A 16930-nucleotide genomic window follows, 5' to 3' on the forward strand; every position below is an offset into this window, starting at 1 on the left:
ATTCCTCTAACTTTCTCTCTGCTGCACACTACCTCTCTTCCTCTAAACCTCATCTTCTCTTCCTCACCAAGACTCAGCAGTCTGAGACAACTGATAGCAAACCCTTTGCAGTATCCTTCTATTATCTCAATACTCATTTCAAAGCCAAAGGTGGCTGCTACGTATATGTACGCAACAACATATCTTGCTCTCGTGCTCCTCAACTTAAATCTTCTGAATTCTCTACTCTCAGGCTCCGACTTTCCTGTCATTCTCTGATTAAATATATGTGTTGTTTACTTATCCCCTAATTCTACTGACCATGAAAAATTCTTTGACTATCTTACGTCTAGGATGGAACACATCCTATAAATTTCTCCCTTCTCTGAAATCTCCATTCTAGGAGACTTCAATGTTCACCACCACCTTGGATTCTCCTCTCCTTTCACTGATCCACCTGGTGAACAAATCTATATCTTTTCTATCCTTAATGACTTAGGGCAACTTGTGCAGCACCCCACTCATTTCCATGACCGCCTTGGAGAGAGTTCCAGCATACTTGGCCTCTTCCCAACTAATCCTTAGGTATACGATGTTAATCTTTCCTCTCCGCTGGGATCCTCCAATCACAACCTTATAACCTTAACCTGTCCTATCGTGCCAGTAAGGCCTGTGGACCCTCCCAAGAACCAACAGTTATGGCACACTGGAGCTGCTGATTGGATGGCCCTCAGGCAGTACTTCTTTGAATTTCCTTGGAATGATTATTGCTTCCATGGCCAACAGCTATCTGAGTGTGCCTTTTGCATTACAGAGGTTATTCTCTCAGGCATGGAAACATGCATTTCTTTCTCATACCCTATGACTAATGCGAAAAAACCTTGGTTTAATTGCACTTGTTCTAATGCTGTCAACAACAAGGAGAAGGCCTTTTAAAGGTACTGGAGCCAACTCACCCTTGAATCTCACCTCTTTTATGTTTCTGCCCAGAATCGTGCTGAGTCTGTTCTTTGCTCAGCCAAAAATAATTTCATTCGTACTAAATGATCTGAACTCTCAAACTCGAAATCTTCCCACTCCTTCTGGCACCTTGCCAAAAACCTTTTTAACAACTTTACCTCATCATCTTTCGCTCCTCTTTTCTACTCTGATGACTCTGTAGCTACTTCTTCTACTGATAAAGCAGAACTCTTCGCTCACATTTTCTCCTCCAGTTCCAGCTTAGACTATTCTGGTGCTGTTCCTCCATCACTTCCCCATTCTGACTTCCTCATGAATGACATAAAAATTTCTTCAACTGACATTTTCTGCCATCACTGGCTTCAATAACAGCAAGGCATATGGACCTGTTGGGGTCCCTCCTGTTGTCCTCATGAACTGTGCTTCTGTGCTTACACCCTGCCTAAGTAAACTCTTTTGTCTTTGTCTGTCAACTTGTACCTTTCCTTCTTGCTAGAAGTTTGCTCTTATTCAACCTGTCCAAAGAAGAGTGACCATTCCCATCCCTCTACCTATCATTCAATTGCTTTAACATCCTGTGTTTCAAAGTTTTTGAGTCTATTCTTAACAAAATAAATTTTAAAGTGTCTTTTCTATCACAACTTTCTTTCTGATCGTCAGTATGGATTCCAACAAGGATGCTCCACTAACAATCTTCTCACCTACCTTTCAAACTCTTGGTCATCCTCCTTTCAGGACTTTGGTGAAAGCTTTGCCACTGCACTTGACATCTCAAAGGCTTTCCATTGAGTCTGGCATAAATCATTAATTTCCAAACTGCCCTCTTACGGTTTCTATACTTCTATCTGTCCCTATATCTCTAGCTTCCTTTCTGGTTGTTCTATAGCTGCTGTTGTAGATGGCCACCATTCTTCTCCTACAGCTATCAACAGTGGTGTTCCTCAGGGTTCTGTCCTATCATCAACTCTCTTTCTAAGCTGACTCTCTAAGCTGTACTTCTTATCTTATCCACTCATACGCTGATGACTCCACCCTTCACCAATCCATTAGCTTCCCGCAGTGTCCATCTCAGCAAATACTTCAACAAACATGGGATGAGGCTATGGCACACCTAATGTCTGACTTGGTTCATATCTCTGAGTGGGGTAAGAGTAATCCTGTTGTTTTAATGTATCAAAAACTCAGTTTCTACATCTATCAACCCAACAAAATCTTCCGCAGCAGTACCCTCTAATTTTCAACAACATCCAGCTCAATCCTGCATCATCTTTAAATATAATTGGGTTTCATTCTCTCAGGATTTATCTTGGAAAGAACATATTACCTCTCTTGTACAATCTGCTTCCAAGAGATTAGGTGTGCTAAGCTGACTCCATGCCTTCTCTACCCCTGCAAAGTTGCTGACTTTACACACACGTTTCATCTGCCCATGTATAGTACAACTCTCACATGTGGGGAGGCTCCCCATATAAAGCTCTTCTCAACAGGGTGAAGTCAAAGGCTTTTCGTCTTATTAACTCTCCTCCTCTTACTTGCTCCCTTCAACCTGTCTCTTCATTGCACTGTTGTATCTTTATCTCTTTTCAATCACTACTTCAGTGGTCACTCCTCTGAACTATCTGCTTGCATCCTTCCAATACCGGTACTACTGCAGGCACATAGCACCCATCTAGCAACAAACTCTCATCCCTTTTCTGTCCAACTCTCTAATGCAAGAGTTAACCGTTACTCCCAGTCCTTCATTTATGCAACAAGTCAACTCTGGAACTGTCTCCCTCTGTCTGTATCTCCTACTTCCTATGACCTCCAGGCTTTCAAATGCAGTGTGTCCAGGAATCTCAAAATGAACGGATCTTGAATTTGGCTCTCTTTTGTATTGTTTTTGTTTTTTTTCCTTGGAAGGAACAGTTTGCAGGCTCCTGGCCTTTGCTTCCTTCTTCTTTCCATTAAAAAATATATATATATATATATATATATATATCACCTAAGAGCAGCACTGCATCGAGTGAGCTGCAACACTCAAGCCTCTGTTTCTTATCAAGGCCTTCGTAGCACCAGCTACTTTCCTCCCTTGTGTCACTCTACTTTCCACTTCTTTTGCACATTTTCCTCTCTTTTCTAACACTGTACCCAGGCATTTGAACTCTCACCAATTCCAGTCTCTCTCCATTCATTGTAACATCACACTGGGAGTCACCTTCTCTCTCAAGAACCATCACTTTACTCTTTTCTACATTTACTCTCAAGGCACAACACTCACAGACACCTACAAAACTCTGCACAAGTCTACTAAGCTTTTGTCGCGTATTTGCAAGTACCACTGCATCATCAGCATACAACAAAGTTAAGATTTTCCATCCGTCACTATTCATTACCAACGCCATCCCTCTCTCCATTACTCGTGTTTTTACTTCTCTCATCACCCCAACCATATACAGAACCATATGAACAACCATGGGGACATTAAGCAACCTTGTCGCCATGTCGCATGCCTACGATGATCATGAACCATTCACTTAGATGCCCATTTACCCTTACTAATGGTTCACTACCATCATAAAAACTCTTGATGGCACCTAGTGGCTTGCCATCTACACCATACATGCACAAAGCCTTCCACAATCCTTCTCTGTCTACTTTGTTGTATGCTTTTTCCAGATCCATAAATGCCATGAACACCTTATTGTCCTGCTCACAAGCCTTCTCCAAATAACTGCCTCACTGTAAATATTTGATCCACACATCCTCTGCCACTCCTAAAGCCATCCTGTTTGTCACTCGCTAGGACTTCTGATATCTCTCTTATTTTCTCTACAATAATTCTTCCATATACCTTCCCTACCACACTCAATAAACTTATGCCACAATAATTCTTGCACTCACTTCGCTCACCATTACTTTTGTACACGGGTATAATCACTGCCTTTTTCCACTCTAATGGCACAGTTTCACTCATCCATGCCTTCTTACATATCTCCAACAAGCACTTCATTCCACTCTCCCCACTACACTTAATCATCTCTGCATACACTTCATCAACCCCAGCTGCTTTCCAGTTTTTCAGCCACTTCACAGCATTCTTCACCTGTGCGAGTGTCACATTTCCTGGCACTGCATTCCTTCTCTACACACCTCCAAAACCAATCATGTTAACAGCCACTTTCCTCTTTCCAGTCCCATTCATCAGATTTTCAAAACATTCCTTCCATCTATTCCTCACTTCATTCCCACAGGTTAATAATTTATCACTTACATCCTTCACACTTTCACATTTCTTTCCTCCACTGTCACTTCTGAATTTCCACACCTCTTTCCAGAATAACTTCCTATTTTCAGAGCAATTTGCATTCATTTTTCTTCCAAGATCATCATTTACTTCCTTCTTTTTCCTCTTCACTAGTCTCTTTACGTGCTTCTTGCTCTCAATATATTCAGTTCTTATTTCAACTGAACCCCTGTCCTGCATCCACTTAACCACTTCTTCCTTATTTCCTCCACCACTCTCTTGACCTCTTCATCCCACCATGCCATACCTTCCTTCTTTGTTGTTACTTTTGCCACACCACACACCGTTTTTGCATTCCTAACAAAGCAATCCCTATATGTATTCCACAGGCTGTCCAGATCCAGTTCATTCCAATTCACTGATTCTAACTCCTCCTCTACTTTGGACCTGTACTCATCTGCTATTTCTTTGATCCTCAGCTTCTCAACTTTCAGTCTATCTCCCTCACTGCTCCCCTCTCTCTTGGTCCACCTCAGTCCTCTAAGCTACATACATAAGGTTAAATTTTGATGTGGTCCAATACTTATCTGAATATGAACCCAGTGAACTAATGTACTGGCTATGTTGTCGTTCTCCTGCAGTACACCATCCTCTTTTCAGGGAATATGGAGGGAGACAGTGACATTTGCACAACCAGGCAGGTCAACCACCTACTAGAATCAATCGCACATGAAGGCATCTGTCTTAAACAGAAATAAGGGTATACAATACATGCTATTCAATTGCACTCACATACATGCAACTTGTACCATACTTTAAAGTTCTTACTGGAACACTTCCATTATATGAAACAGTTTTATGTAAAACCTGTATCTGATGAACCCATTGGTGCCCAGTGTCCTCCATATAGGATGGAACTGGGCATTTTCAAATTTTAATAAAGACAGGAACCCCAGGGTAAGGACCTATAAGGTTCGCAACTATGACCCAACAGGTGGAGGGCGGTACGCCTAGCATCCACTCAGCAAAATCCCTCACACAGGAAACCTGGGAGCCTATGGGTTAATGACCATGGTGTTAAATAAATAAATAAATAAAGAATCACTTCTGATTTCAGAATCTTGACAAGAATCATGTGCAGCAGTAAGTGAAAAATACATGCTAAGTCATTATCACCTTAGTCATGAAAAATTTTTTCAGTTCATACTAACTGTACACTCAGTTCTTCCTTAAAGTTGTTAAGAAATCAGAAATAAGTTTTTATTGTGCTCATTAACTCCTTCAGACACTGTCAAGCATATCCCATGTATTTCATTACAACACAAATTCCACAACAAACTATACCAATGAGATGAAACCTGTAATCTACACTCACAATACATACTTTTGGTTTTGAACTTGCCCAGCTTACACGATGTTTTTATTGTAGACAAACCTTATCTACATTACGACAAATTTACTTAAAAAAAAAAAAAAAAAAAAAAGTTTGTTACAACCCCAGGTTTATCTGGACATGAACCCAGTGGATCACAGGAAACCACCCACTTAAACCTGTCACTCACAGAGGCTTTTTGTTGAGGAAATGTTGAGGGATTGTCTGTGAAGGTAAAGTGAGGTGCATGAGATGACTATGTTGTGATGTGGGAGGCTAAAATACAGAGGAATTCGCAGGCTTTGTATGTGTACTGAGGTAGGGATGCCACATCTGACAGGCCTTAAATAGGACATGACTATATTATAACTATTTCAACTTGACAACCTTACCTGTGATGCCATATAAATAGCAGCAGCAGCCACAGAAATTGGAGACCTGCCCGGAACAATATCTAGATCCACTGCCTTCCTTGCAATATGTGTGGCTGCTTTCTGGACTGAGGTAGGGAGTCCCAAGTTGGAGCAGAACCGTGACATGAAATCACCAGTGGTGATGAGGTCCACTTGGGTCTCCAGTGCTTTCAGGATCAGCTTGAAGCAACGCCCAATTTCCTTCTTGCTGATCTTACTGACAGCACATATTTCCTGCAAGAAGAGGTATAGAAAGATTTCTAGGTGCCCTGTTCATGCAAAGATATCCAAAATCCACCATTTTTACATAACTTAGTACAAAATATGTGATTAGCATTGCTTCCTAACAAACTGCCAACCCCATAGCACCAGGGTTTAAATCCTGATGCGGGCAACTAGCACCATGAGACCTGTGTCCGTCCACTTTATGTGGGCTGGTTGGTACAAGTACTCTGAGGACTATAATACCTAAGGTAGGTAACTATGCTAACCTGGATAAAGCAGTACTTTAGTACATACATACATCATCTAAGCCTGCATTGCTCCACGAGGAACGTAGAAGCCTGGGGCCAGGCAAGTTGGTTCTGACATTTAAGACAAGAGTGACAAGTGGTCACTCATCTTAAATGTCAGGACCGACTTGCCTAGCCCTGGGCTCCTACGCTTCTCAAGGGGCAACACAGGATTATATGATGATGATGATGATGACATGAAAAGGATATACAGTCAGTCCTCCCCTAACACGGCTATTTGCTTCCGCACCAACATCGCATCAAGCAAATATCACGTTACAGGGACTCTTGGAAACCCCTATTTCCTTCCGCACCCCCGCCCAAACTCCACTCTTCCCCCCTTGTGGTGCAATTTTTTTGGTACTCCCCAATTTAAACCTCCTAAAAGCATTGATATGGTTATAAAAAATATATTAGCTCAATAGGAATTTTTTATTTACTGTATCACATGTGAGGAGAAGAGCAGACACACGTCACCAGAGATGAGGTACAGGGGAAGAACATACACTAAAATCCTTCAAACTCCATTCCCTAGCAACATTCCTAACATCATTTTCTAGGTCCTCCATAACTTTTTCATCCTGCTGTCACTGGATATCCTCTTGCTGTAGACCAGCGGCAGCTTGCCTGGCAAAGTAAAGGATGATCAGTGACTGTTTACGGCGGTTTACTTGGTCGGTGTGCATACGATTGTAGCCGCTGACTACATCAACAATCTGCTTAATCACGTCATTACCTCTTGCAAGGAAAGGGTCGCTGTCAAAGATGAACTTCTTGAGAGACTCAGCTCAACTCAAGATCTGACTTAACACTTCACTGCTGGGTTCACCTGCTGGTCTGGCCTCCCTCTCTTCCTCTAGCTGTTCCCTCTCCTCTTTGTCCCTGTCTTGTTGCTCAACTTCCTGCATAATCCACTCATCTGAAGTGTCATTGGTGTCCCTGGCACTCTCCATCACCTCCTCCACCGTCACCCCACCACAACCATGCAGAGTGTGCGATTGACACCGTTGCTGAGGCCAAATCACAACCCGTCCGGTTCAAATTACCGCGTTACGTTAACAGTGCCCGCGTTAGAACGTTTATTTCCTTCCACAAATTCATGCCATGTTAGAGCAATATCGCGCTACAGCAAATCACGTTAGGGGAGGACTGACTGTATGTGAATGAGTATGAAGGTGGAAGGAGGTATGGCAGTCCAAGATCAAAGTAAAACAAAGTTATGCTATTAGTATACATGCATGCACATAAAGCACTCCTACCTTGAAAGTTCGAGGCACACCCTCCTGACGACAGGCTATATACAGAGATGCTGAGGCAATGGCATCATTGCTACGGCTCTTCAGATTTTTACCATCATGAACCTGTAAATAAAAGCACAAAAATAGTCTTAATATCTTAAGAAAAAAAAAATTACAATCCTACATGGCACAGTTGCTGGTTTGTTGTTACTTAACCCTGGTCTGTCTCATCAAGCAAACTCACAGACCACAGTTAAGCTACTGCTTCTATAGGGCTGTCCTACAAGTACAGTACAGTACAACTTGTGCAGGAACACAGGAACCCCTTGTGGTAGACAGCACCTTACAAGGGTCTAACCACGAATATTCCCCACAGCAAGGTGGAGGGAAATAGGAGGTCTGATTCCCAAAATGGATGCCACAGCTGTTTCATTCCAGCGAGGATGTACAGTGCCACCAAGTGTAGGCTTCTCGTCAGTGCTACAAGATATAATTTTGGCAGCCAATTAAACTACTTAGTAGGCTAAGATCATATAATAATGTATTCATCACTAAATTTCGGCAAATCTTCTAAAGAACAAAGATATCAAAACAATTTAAATGAGATTATCATAACTTCAAAGTAAGACCTGCACCAGTATCTAATACGAGATAGTTAAAGTAACAGTTCCTATGATTGAAACAATCAACAGAAGATGTCTGAGTTAAAAATAAAAACCCAGCCAATTCTGAATTTCAGAAAGCTAAAACTTACTCTGTAAATAAAGTACCAGTAAGAAGTTGTGACCTTAACACTAGGTAGATATGACAGAACTCAATGTTGAGATATTTTCTGTAATTCTAAGAACAGTAATCTCCTGGTTAACACTTACGGTCTATTATATTCCAGACCTCTTCCCCCTCCCTCCCCCCTAAGCATGGGGTGAAGTAGGATGCACAGTAAGGAGAAAACCTGATTGCATGATGACGATTAATTACATTCTAGAAAACTTGGATATACAGTATAGAGGAGGCGAATAACACAATCAGTTGACTGGAAGTTTGGCTCTGTTAATATCAAATTTAAAATGTAAGACACTAAAATACAGTGACATAAATATTGTATTCAGAACAGCAGACCCAAGTAACTTTTGTTATAACTATGTTTAAGGTCTGCTTATGCTGTGAGAGCATAAAATCCATAAACTGGGTGTGTTGTGGTGTGTGAGGACTGCACAGACTGGTTGCGAGCTGTACTGTTTTGGTACTGAAACAGATATGGGTGATGACCACACTGCAGTCTGGTTACGTGAACTCTTGTCCCTCCACAAAGAGCATGGTCAGTGCTATGAATGTCTGGTGGAGGTTCCAGAACACAGTTTCGCTGGGCTTTTGGAAGGCTGAGGTGATTAAGCTAACAGTAAAATTTTGCTTATCAATACAGGAATTATAAAGTACAACAAAGAATACTAAGGACCAATTCCACTAACCTGTTTGAAGAGAACATTCGCTCTGTCAATTATTGTCTTTGGTAGATTGATCTTGTCAGCCATATTACTTATTTCACGGAAGGCATTGATTAGGGCTCGGTCTGAACTGCTCATCTGTGGAAGATTAACATGGATTAGCAACAAATCACTCCTCATCAGCAGTCGGAGACATGTCCTAAAGTGTCCAATTATTCTCTCGTAACTGGTACTGTACTTGATACGTACATCAACCAATGACCCATGGATTAAATGCTCAACCTCTCAGTCCATAACTGGAATATGTGGATTAAGCAGGTCACTGGTGCCATTTGTGTCAGGTGTCTATCCATCCTTGTGGACTGGTAGGGCTAATGAGTAGCCAGAGTAACATCTAAGGGAGGTAACTTTGATGATACAGTGGCCTCTTATCCCAGAATAGTGGGTGAATATCCCTACACAAGCTCTAAGACCAAAGTTAAAGAAATTAGCACTGCACCTATGCATCTCTGTACCTCATGGCTTCTGCCCCCAAGCCCCTTAACCCACTACACCACAGCATTAAACAGAGAAATATAAGCCTCACTCTGAAAAGGGTATGTTCTATTACAGTGTATGGTATGTATTTCCATACACTTAGCATGGAAATTTGGAGGGAAAATTATTATTAGCATTTCAGGTATAATGGAAATAAAAATTCTGCAGGTAATTTTCTGTAATTCACTACAGATAAAATTAAAAAATAAATAGCTAAATAAAACATACTTTGTGTTAAGGCCCCAGACTCATCTAGACATGAGCCTTATGGGTTGCAAGCAACAAAGCATTTCAGCCAGGTACTCCCAGAGATATTTTGCTGAAGTTATGCCATCACAGCGAAGTATACAAGAAGAGCAGAGCTGCATTACAAGGACACTGTGAATGACTTCACTATAATGCAATGCCCCAGACAACAACATCACAGTAGTTTTCCATGCTGCATGGTGGTACTACTACAAACATAAGAGTGGAACTATATTGGTGACAAAGATGGAAGAGATGGAGAAATATCAGAGAAAACAGGAGGTATGTTAAGACACAGTGCTCTGGAGGTTGTTCTGTCACAGCCACTGCCTGTTGAGGGGTCCCTAAGATGATAATGATGATGATAATGGCTGATGATGATAAAAAATGGAGGTAAAGATGGTAGCTGTGATGATGATGATAAATACAACTAAGATAAAAATGGTGAGGAAAATTATGAATACGAAGATGATGACGACGATGATAAAAATATGACCAACATCAGAAACGGACTCCAATGGGAGATGTTGTATGCTGATGACTTGGTGCTGATTGCTGAGAATGACAGAGAGGTGGAGGAATGATTTAGAAAGTAGAGAGATGGAATGGGGCACAAGAGTTTAAATGTGGATGAATAAAAAGTGATGATAATTAGGGTTGGTGGCAGTACTGCCAAAGCAAAGGGAGTATGGCCATGTGCATTCTTTTTTTTTTTTTTTGTGTCCGACTCTGGGCATAGGCTTCTCAGCTGGCTCTCAAGGCCCAGTAGTCCTCCTGCGTACCATACACCTCTGCATGTGTGCCACAAGGATGAAGGAAGTAGCTTCATCTTGTGCAGATCGTGTGATAAGTGGGTGCATAAGAGATGAAGTGCCAACAGAGGAAGGCTTTGAAATAATGCTGACTTTGTGTGTGCAGTGTATCAGGGACAACATGTAGTGATTGTCAGGCATTCAAGCATGAAAGGACTGATCTTGCTGGAGTCTTTTGTGTGTAGGGATGAGCTTTGTTATTGGGGAACATGTTATAAGCATGCTGTATGGTAGAGAGATCTGGACAGTAACAGGACATTTGTAAACTCAGACGTACAGAAATGACAATGATAAGATGGATGTGAAGCGCATTCTTGAATGCGAGGCCTGGGGGGTCCTAGAGATGCGACTGAAGAGTTGAGAGGAAGGATGGGACTTGAATGTATTAGTGTTGTGATGAGGAGGGGTAGATTGAGATGGCTTGGGCATGTTGAGAAGATGAAGAATGACCATTGTTTGCAGAAGGTGAAAAGTGTGACCATCGATAGCAAGATCGTGAGGCAGACCAAAAAAAGACCTGGGAAAAGGTCATAGAGTGTGACTTCAGGGATAAGTGACTGAATAAAGAGACTGCCAGAGATCGATGAGTGTGGAGGGCTGCCATTCGGTGACCAATGCCGTCGCATGCAAGCACATCATAAATGCTGTATGAAATGATCTTCAGTTACAGTACTTCAACCTGCTAACCCAATAAAGTGATGTATCACCATTCCCAGTTCTAATAACAGAGGATATATCAGACCCACTGAGCAATGATAACTATGATGATGATGATGATTCATTCATTGCCAGACGCCTTGTATCCCAAACGGGGTGGCCAAGGGTTTAGAGTTAATTGTTTTACAGGGAGGGGCACTAATCCTCCCCCAACCCCACTGGACACATAGGGAGAACGTTATGCCAACAGCATCTGGTGTTCCCAGGCGGTCACCCATCCAAGTACTAACCAGACCCAACGTTACTTAATGATGACATTAAATAATCATCATCATCCGGACCTCCCTTCCCACCCTTGGGCAGGGTGAGGAGTAGCAACGTCCAGACAGCCTAAGCTTCCCCAATCCAATAGACCACGCTTCCATTCTCTCACCATTCATGCCTCCGGAATCCTGGCTCTATCTGATACGCCAAAAACTTTCACCACATTCTTTAGCTTCACATAAACGTATCCAATAAAATGAATCCAGACACTGTCACATTAAAAAGAGGTGCCAAATCCCTGATCATGCACATCTCATAACATTCATCCAGCCAGCTCGATCTCTTGTCAGTTCTCTAGCCTCACAGCTTCCATACCTCTCTTCCTCACACGCTCATCCACCATATCCCTCCACCTTCTACTTGGCCCACCTCGCCTCCTTCCTCCTTCAAAATCACTCAGATATATCTTTTTCACCACTCTATTGTTATCCATTCTCTCCACATGACCATACCACCTCAGTACACTCTCTTCGATTCTGGTGCCCAAAGACTTCCTCACTCCGCATCTTTCACGAATCACATTATTTCGTATCCTATCCACTCTCTGTACTCCACATACATTCCTCAGCTCTCACTTCTGACTTTTCATTTTCATGCCACACCATGGCATCCGTATGTTAAAGTTGGCAATAACACTCCTTCATGTAAGCCTTGTGCAGCTGCAACACTCAAGCCTCTGTTTCTTATCAAGGCCTTCATAGCACCAGTTACTTTCCTTCCTCGTGTCACTCTACTTTCCACTTCTTTTGCACATTTTACTCTCTTTTTTATCACTGTACCCAGGTATTTGAACTCTCTCACCAATTCCAGTCTCTCTCCATTCACTGTAAAATCACACTGGGAGTCACCTTCTCTCTCAATAACTATCACTGTACTCTTTTCTACATTTACCCTCAAGGCCCGATGCTCATAGACATCGGCAAAACTCTGCACTAGTCTACCAAGCTCTTGTCCCATATTTGCAAGTAGCACTGCAGCATCAGCATGCAACAAATTTGAGATATTTCATCCATCACCATTCATTACCAATGCCATCCCTCTCTTCATTACTCGTGTTTTTACTTCTCTCATCACCCCATCCGTATATAAATTGAACAACCATGGGGACATGACACAACCTTTTCACACACCACACTGATCGTGAACCATTCACTTAGATGCCCATTAACCGTTACACATGCATCACTACCATCATAAAACTCTTGATGGCACCTAGCAACTTAACATCTATACCGTACATGCGCAAAACCTTCTACAATCCTTCTCAGTCTACTTTGTCGTATGCTTTTTCCAGATCCATGATTGCCATAAACACCTTATAGTCCTTCTCACAAGCCTTCTCCACTATCTGTCTCACTGAAAATATTTGATCCACACATCCTCTACCATTCCAAAAGCCACCCTGTTCACAAGTTACTAGGTCCTGACATTTAAGATGAGAGTGACCAGCCTCACTCATCCCTGAGTGACATTACATGTGCAATAAACCCCAACCACCCCTTGGATATAAACCAACACAGGCTCAATCCGATTGGAGGGCCGTAATTACCCACTAAACCACCAGGCGCCAAAATCTGGTTATATGGTTACCACCCAGTGCAGTAAATGGTTTCCTGGTGTACAGGATATTGTAGAGTCACCCACTGGCAGAAGGAAGAGGAAAGAATGAAGGAAGAAAGACAGAAGAGGGAGTGATATCTCTATTACTTTCTCTACAATAATTCTTCCATATACCTTCCCTACAACACTCAATAAACTTATGCCACAATAATTCTTGCACTCACTCTGCTCACATTTATTTTTGTACAGGGGTACAATTACAGCCTTTTTCCACTCTGCTGGCACAGTTTCACTCATCCATGCCTTCTTACATACCTCCAACAAGCACTTCTTTCTGCTGTTGGAAATACGAGTTACAAATGCACAACCTCCTTTCCTGACACATATCCTTCAGTTGCTTCCCATTATCATTTTCTCCTGGTACTCCATTACAACCCATTATGTCATCCTCAGGACCAGTGCCTACTCTTCCATTCGTATTGCCCATTACGATCACTGTATAGCTCCTGGGCACTTCTCCTACTGCTTCATCTGCTCATCCCAAAACCTGTCTTTCTCTCTCTCACTCCTGTCATCACAAAGTGCAACTGCTACAATCACTGCCACTTTCACCTTCTCAAACTTGAACCTGACATACATACATCTTGAGCTGACAGCTGACATATTTGTAATCTCTCATTCCACTCAGCCACACCTCATTCATCCACAAAGCAACTCTTTCCTTGCATCTTCCTTGCTCATTCATCCCCAATCTTACACATTTCACACCCTCCCACTCCTCCACTTCACACCCTTTCATCTTTGTTGCACACAATGCCATCATGGCATATCTCGCACTCTTGAACACATTCACTACCTCCACCCTCTTGCTCTCCTTACTCACAACTGTCACATCCCATATGGCCATGTGAATCTGCCCATTTGGTTGGGGCCCTGGGCAGGTATTGGGACCTCCAAGGTTCTCCAAAACATTTGCCATGATCAAGTGATTTTAGAAAGGGGAATCTGGGGGACACTTAGCCTGGCCAAAAACTAAATGAAAAAATAAGACAAAGACGAATTTATATGACAGTAAAGAAGATATTAAAGATAAGGACAAAGATGACGATGATAATGATGAAGAAAATGGTAAAACATACATAAATACTACATAGGAAAAAGCATACGACAAAGTGGACAGAGATGGATTGTGGAAAGGTTTGCACATGTACGGTGCAAACGGTAAGCTACTAGGTGCTGTCAAGAGTTTTTATGATGGTAGTGAAGCATGTGTAAGGATTAATGGGCATCTAAGTGAATGGTTCACAATCAGTGCGGGTGTGCAACAAGGTTATGTCATGTCCCATGGGTGTTCAATATATATATACATGGATAGGGTGATGAGAGAAGTAAAAACACGAGAAATGGAGAGAGGGATGGCACTGGTAATGAATGGTCATGGATCGAATATCTCAAATTTGTTGCATGCTGATGATGCAGTACTGCTTGCAAGTACCGGACGAGAACTTGGTAGGCTGGTGCAGAGTTTAGCTGATGTCTGTGAGCGTCGTGCCTCGAAAGTATATGTAAAAAAAGAGTCAAGTGATGATTGTTGAGAGAGAAAGTGACTCCCAGTGTGATGTTACAGTGATGGAAAAGAGACTGGAATTGGTGCGAGTTCAAATAGCTGGGTACAATGATAGAAAAAAGAGGAAAATGTGCAAAAGAAGTAGAAAGTGACACAAGGAAGAAAAGTAGCTGGTGCTATGAAGGCCTTGATAAGAAACAGAGGCTTGAGAGTTGCAGCTGCACGAGGCTTACATGAAGGTGTGTTAGTACCAACTTTAACATATGGATGTGAGACCATGGTGTGGCATGAAAATGAAAAGTCAAGAGTAAGAGCAGTGGAGATGGGACTGCTGAAGAATGTATGTGGTGTAACGAGGGTGGATAGGATACGAAATAATGTGATTCGTGAAAGATGTGGAGTAAGGAAGTCGGTGGACACCAGAATCGAAGAGAGTGTACTGAGATGGTGTGGTCATGTGGAGAGAAAGGATAACAACAGAGTGGTGAAAAAGGTATATCTGAGAGAATCTGAAGGAGGGACCGGGCGAGATAGGCCAAAGAGAAGGTGGAGAGATATGGTGGATGAGTGTGTGAGGAAGAGAGGTTTGGAAGTCGGCGAGGCTAGGGAACTGACAAGAGACTGAGCTGGCTGGATGAATGGTGTGAGGAGAAGTGAACGATCAAGGATTTGGCACCCCTTTTCAAATGAGGCAGCATCCAGACTGACTCAATCGGATACGTTTATGTGATGCTACAGAACATGGTGAATGTTTTTGGTGTATCCAATAGAGCCAGGATTCCAGGGGCTTGAGTGATGAGTGAATGGAAGCGTGGCCCATTGGATTGGGCAAATTTAGGCTGTCTGGACACTGCTACTCCTCATCCTTCCCTAGGGTGGGAAAAGAGGTCCAGATGATGATGATGATGATGATATACAGAAGGTGGTGATAACAATGATGACACTTACTGATCTTCGGTTCTGATATTTCAGGCCGCCAACACTATCAAATGAGGCACTGCCGGTCCCGGGTCCAATAATAGTGGACAGATCAGAGCCATTGAGCAGTGGGTTCTCAGGCCCTCCAACACGAGATGGGTCATTGTTTGCCTTCTCATTGCTGAATGTACGCCACTCCGAACCAACGTCTATTACTCTGAAAATGAATGATTAAATTAAGCTGTTCACTCTGATAAAGTTTATGGACAAAGTACACAACGTCAATAACTGGAAAGTGGCCTAATGGCAAACAATACCTCTTACCAGGCCCATATCTTGGGTATTCAATGGAAGGAGAGGGGGGGGGGGAGAGGGTGAGCTTCATTTAGTGGAAAGCCAGTTTAAACAACTTTAGCGGGAATGTTAATAAATGAAAAAACAATTATGTATACTGTACTTTTAATTATATGCGTAAAGCCTACGCTCCTCATAGGGCAATGTAGGATTGGATGATGGATGATGATGAAGTTTTAAAATGTCAAGAATAATTTTCTTGAAAACAAGAAATGTAATTAAGATCTTTATAATATGAAAGCCCTTATGAATTTTTAAAAATATTCATTACTTTAGCCAGCTGGAACTCAGAGGCTTGCAGGAGGGTGGCACTCCCCATCCCCCCAGTTACAGACCTCTTATCAAACTTGGACTTTCTATTTAGATACAGTATATACTATACCTGATGACAGGCCAATTTGAGTACCATATTAAAAAAAAAAAAAAAAAAATCCTAATACACAACTTTTCTAAATGTGTGTAAGTTATCCCATTAAAACAATTCATATCAAGACACACACACACACACACACACACACACACACACACACACACACACAGTATTTGTTTTGGACAACTCTGGACAAATTTTATTTGCATATGACAGGGTGGATGGACAAGGATTGTGGAAAGTGTTAAGAATATATGGAATAGATGGGAAGTTGTTGAATGCTGTGAAGAGTATGTACGATGGTGCGAAGGCTGCAGTGCGTGTGGATGGTGAACTAAGTGAATTTTTCTCTTTGAAGGTTGGGTTGAAACAGGGATGTGTCATGTCTCCATGGTTGTTCAATCTGTACATGGATGGGGTAATAAAATAGGTACAAGGTA

At 42.1% G+C, this 16930-nt stretch overlaps 1 protein-coding gene across 1 annotated transcript in view; it reads right to left on the bottom strand.

Moving 5' to 3' along the window:
* Positions 1-16930, bottom strand: part of TfIIB (transcription factor IIB) — a 43351-nt gene that overhangs the window by 15153 nt on the left and 11268 nt on the right. The window contains exons 4-7 of the mRNA XM_080286927.1: positions 15797-15983; positions 9170-9283; positions 7722-7823; positions 5930-6184 (exon numbers count right to left, since the gene is read on the bottom strand). Coding sequence (XP_080143053.1) covers positions 5930-6184; positions 7722-7823; positions 9170-9283; positions 15797-15983 — 658 coding nt within the window. The remainder of the gene's footprint in view (positions 1-5929; positions 6185-7721; positions 7824-9169; positions 9284-15796; positions 15984-16930) is intronic.

This window comes from Coenobita brevimanus, chromosome 115 (assembly GCF_032717465.1).
Source record: "Coenobita brevimanus isolate Jiangsu-jjx chromosome 115, ASM3271746v2, whole genome shotgun sequence".
Classification (NCBI taxonomy): Eukaryota; Metazoa; Arthropoda; class Malacostraca; order Decapoda; family Coenobitidae; genus Coenobita; species Coenobita brevimanus.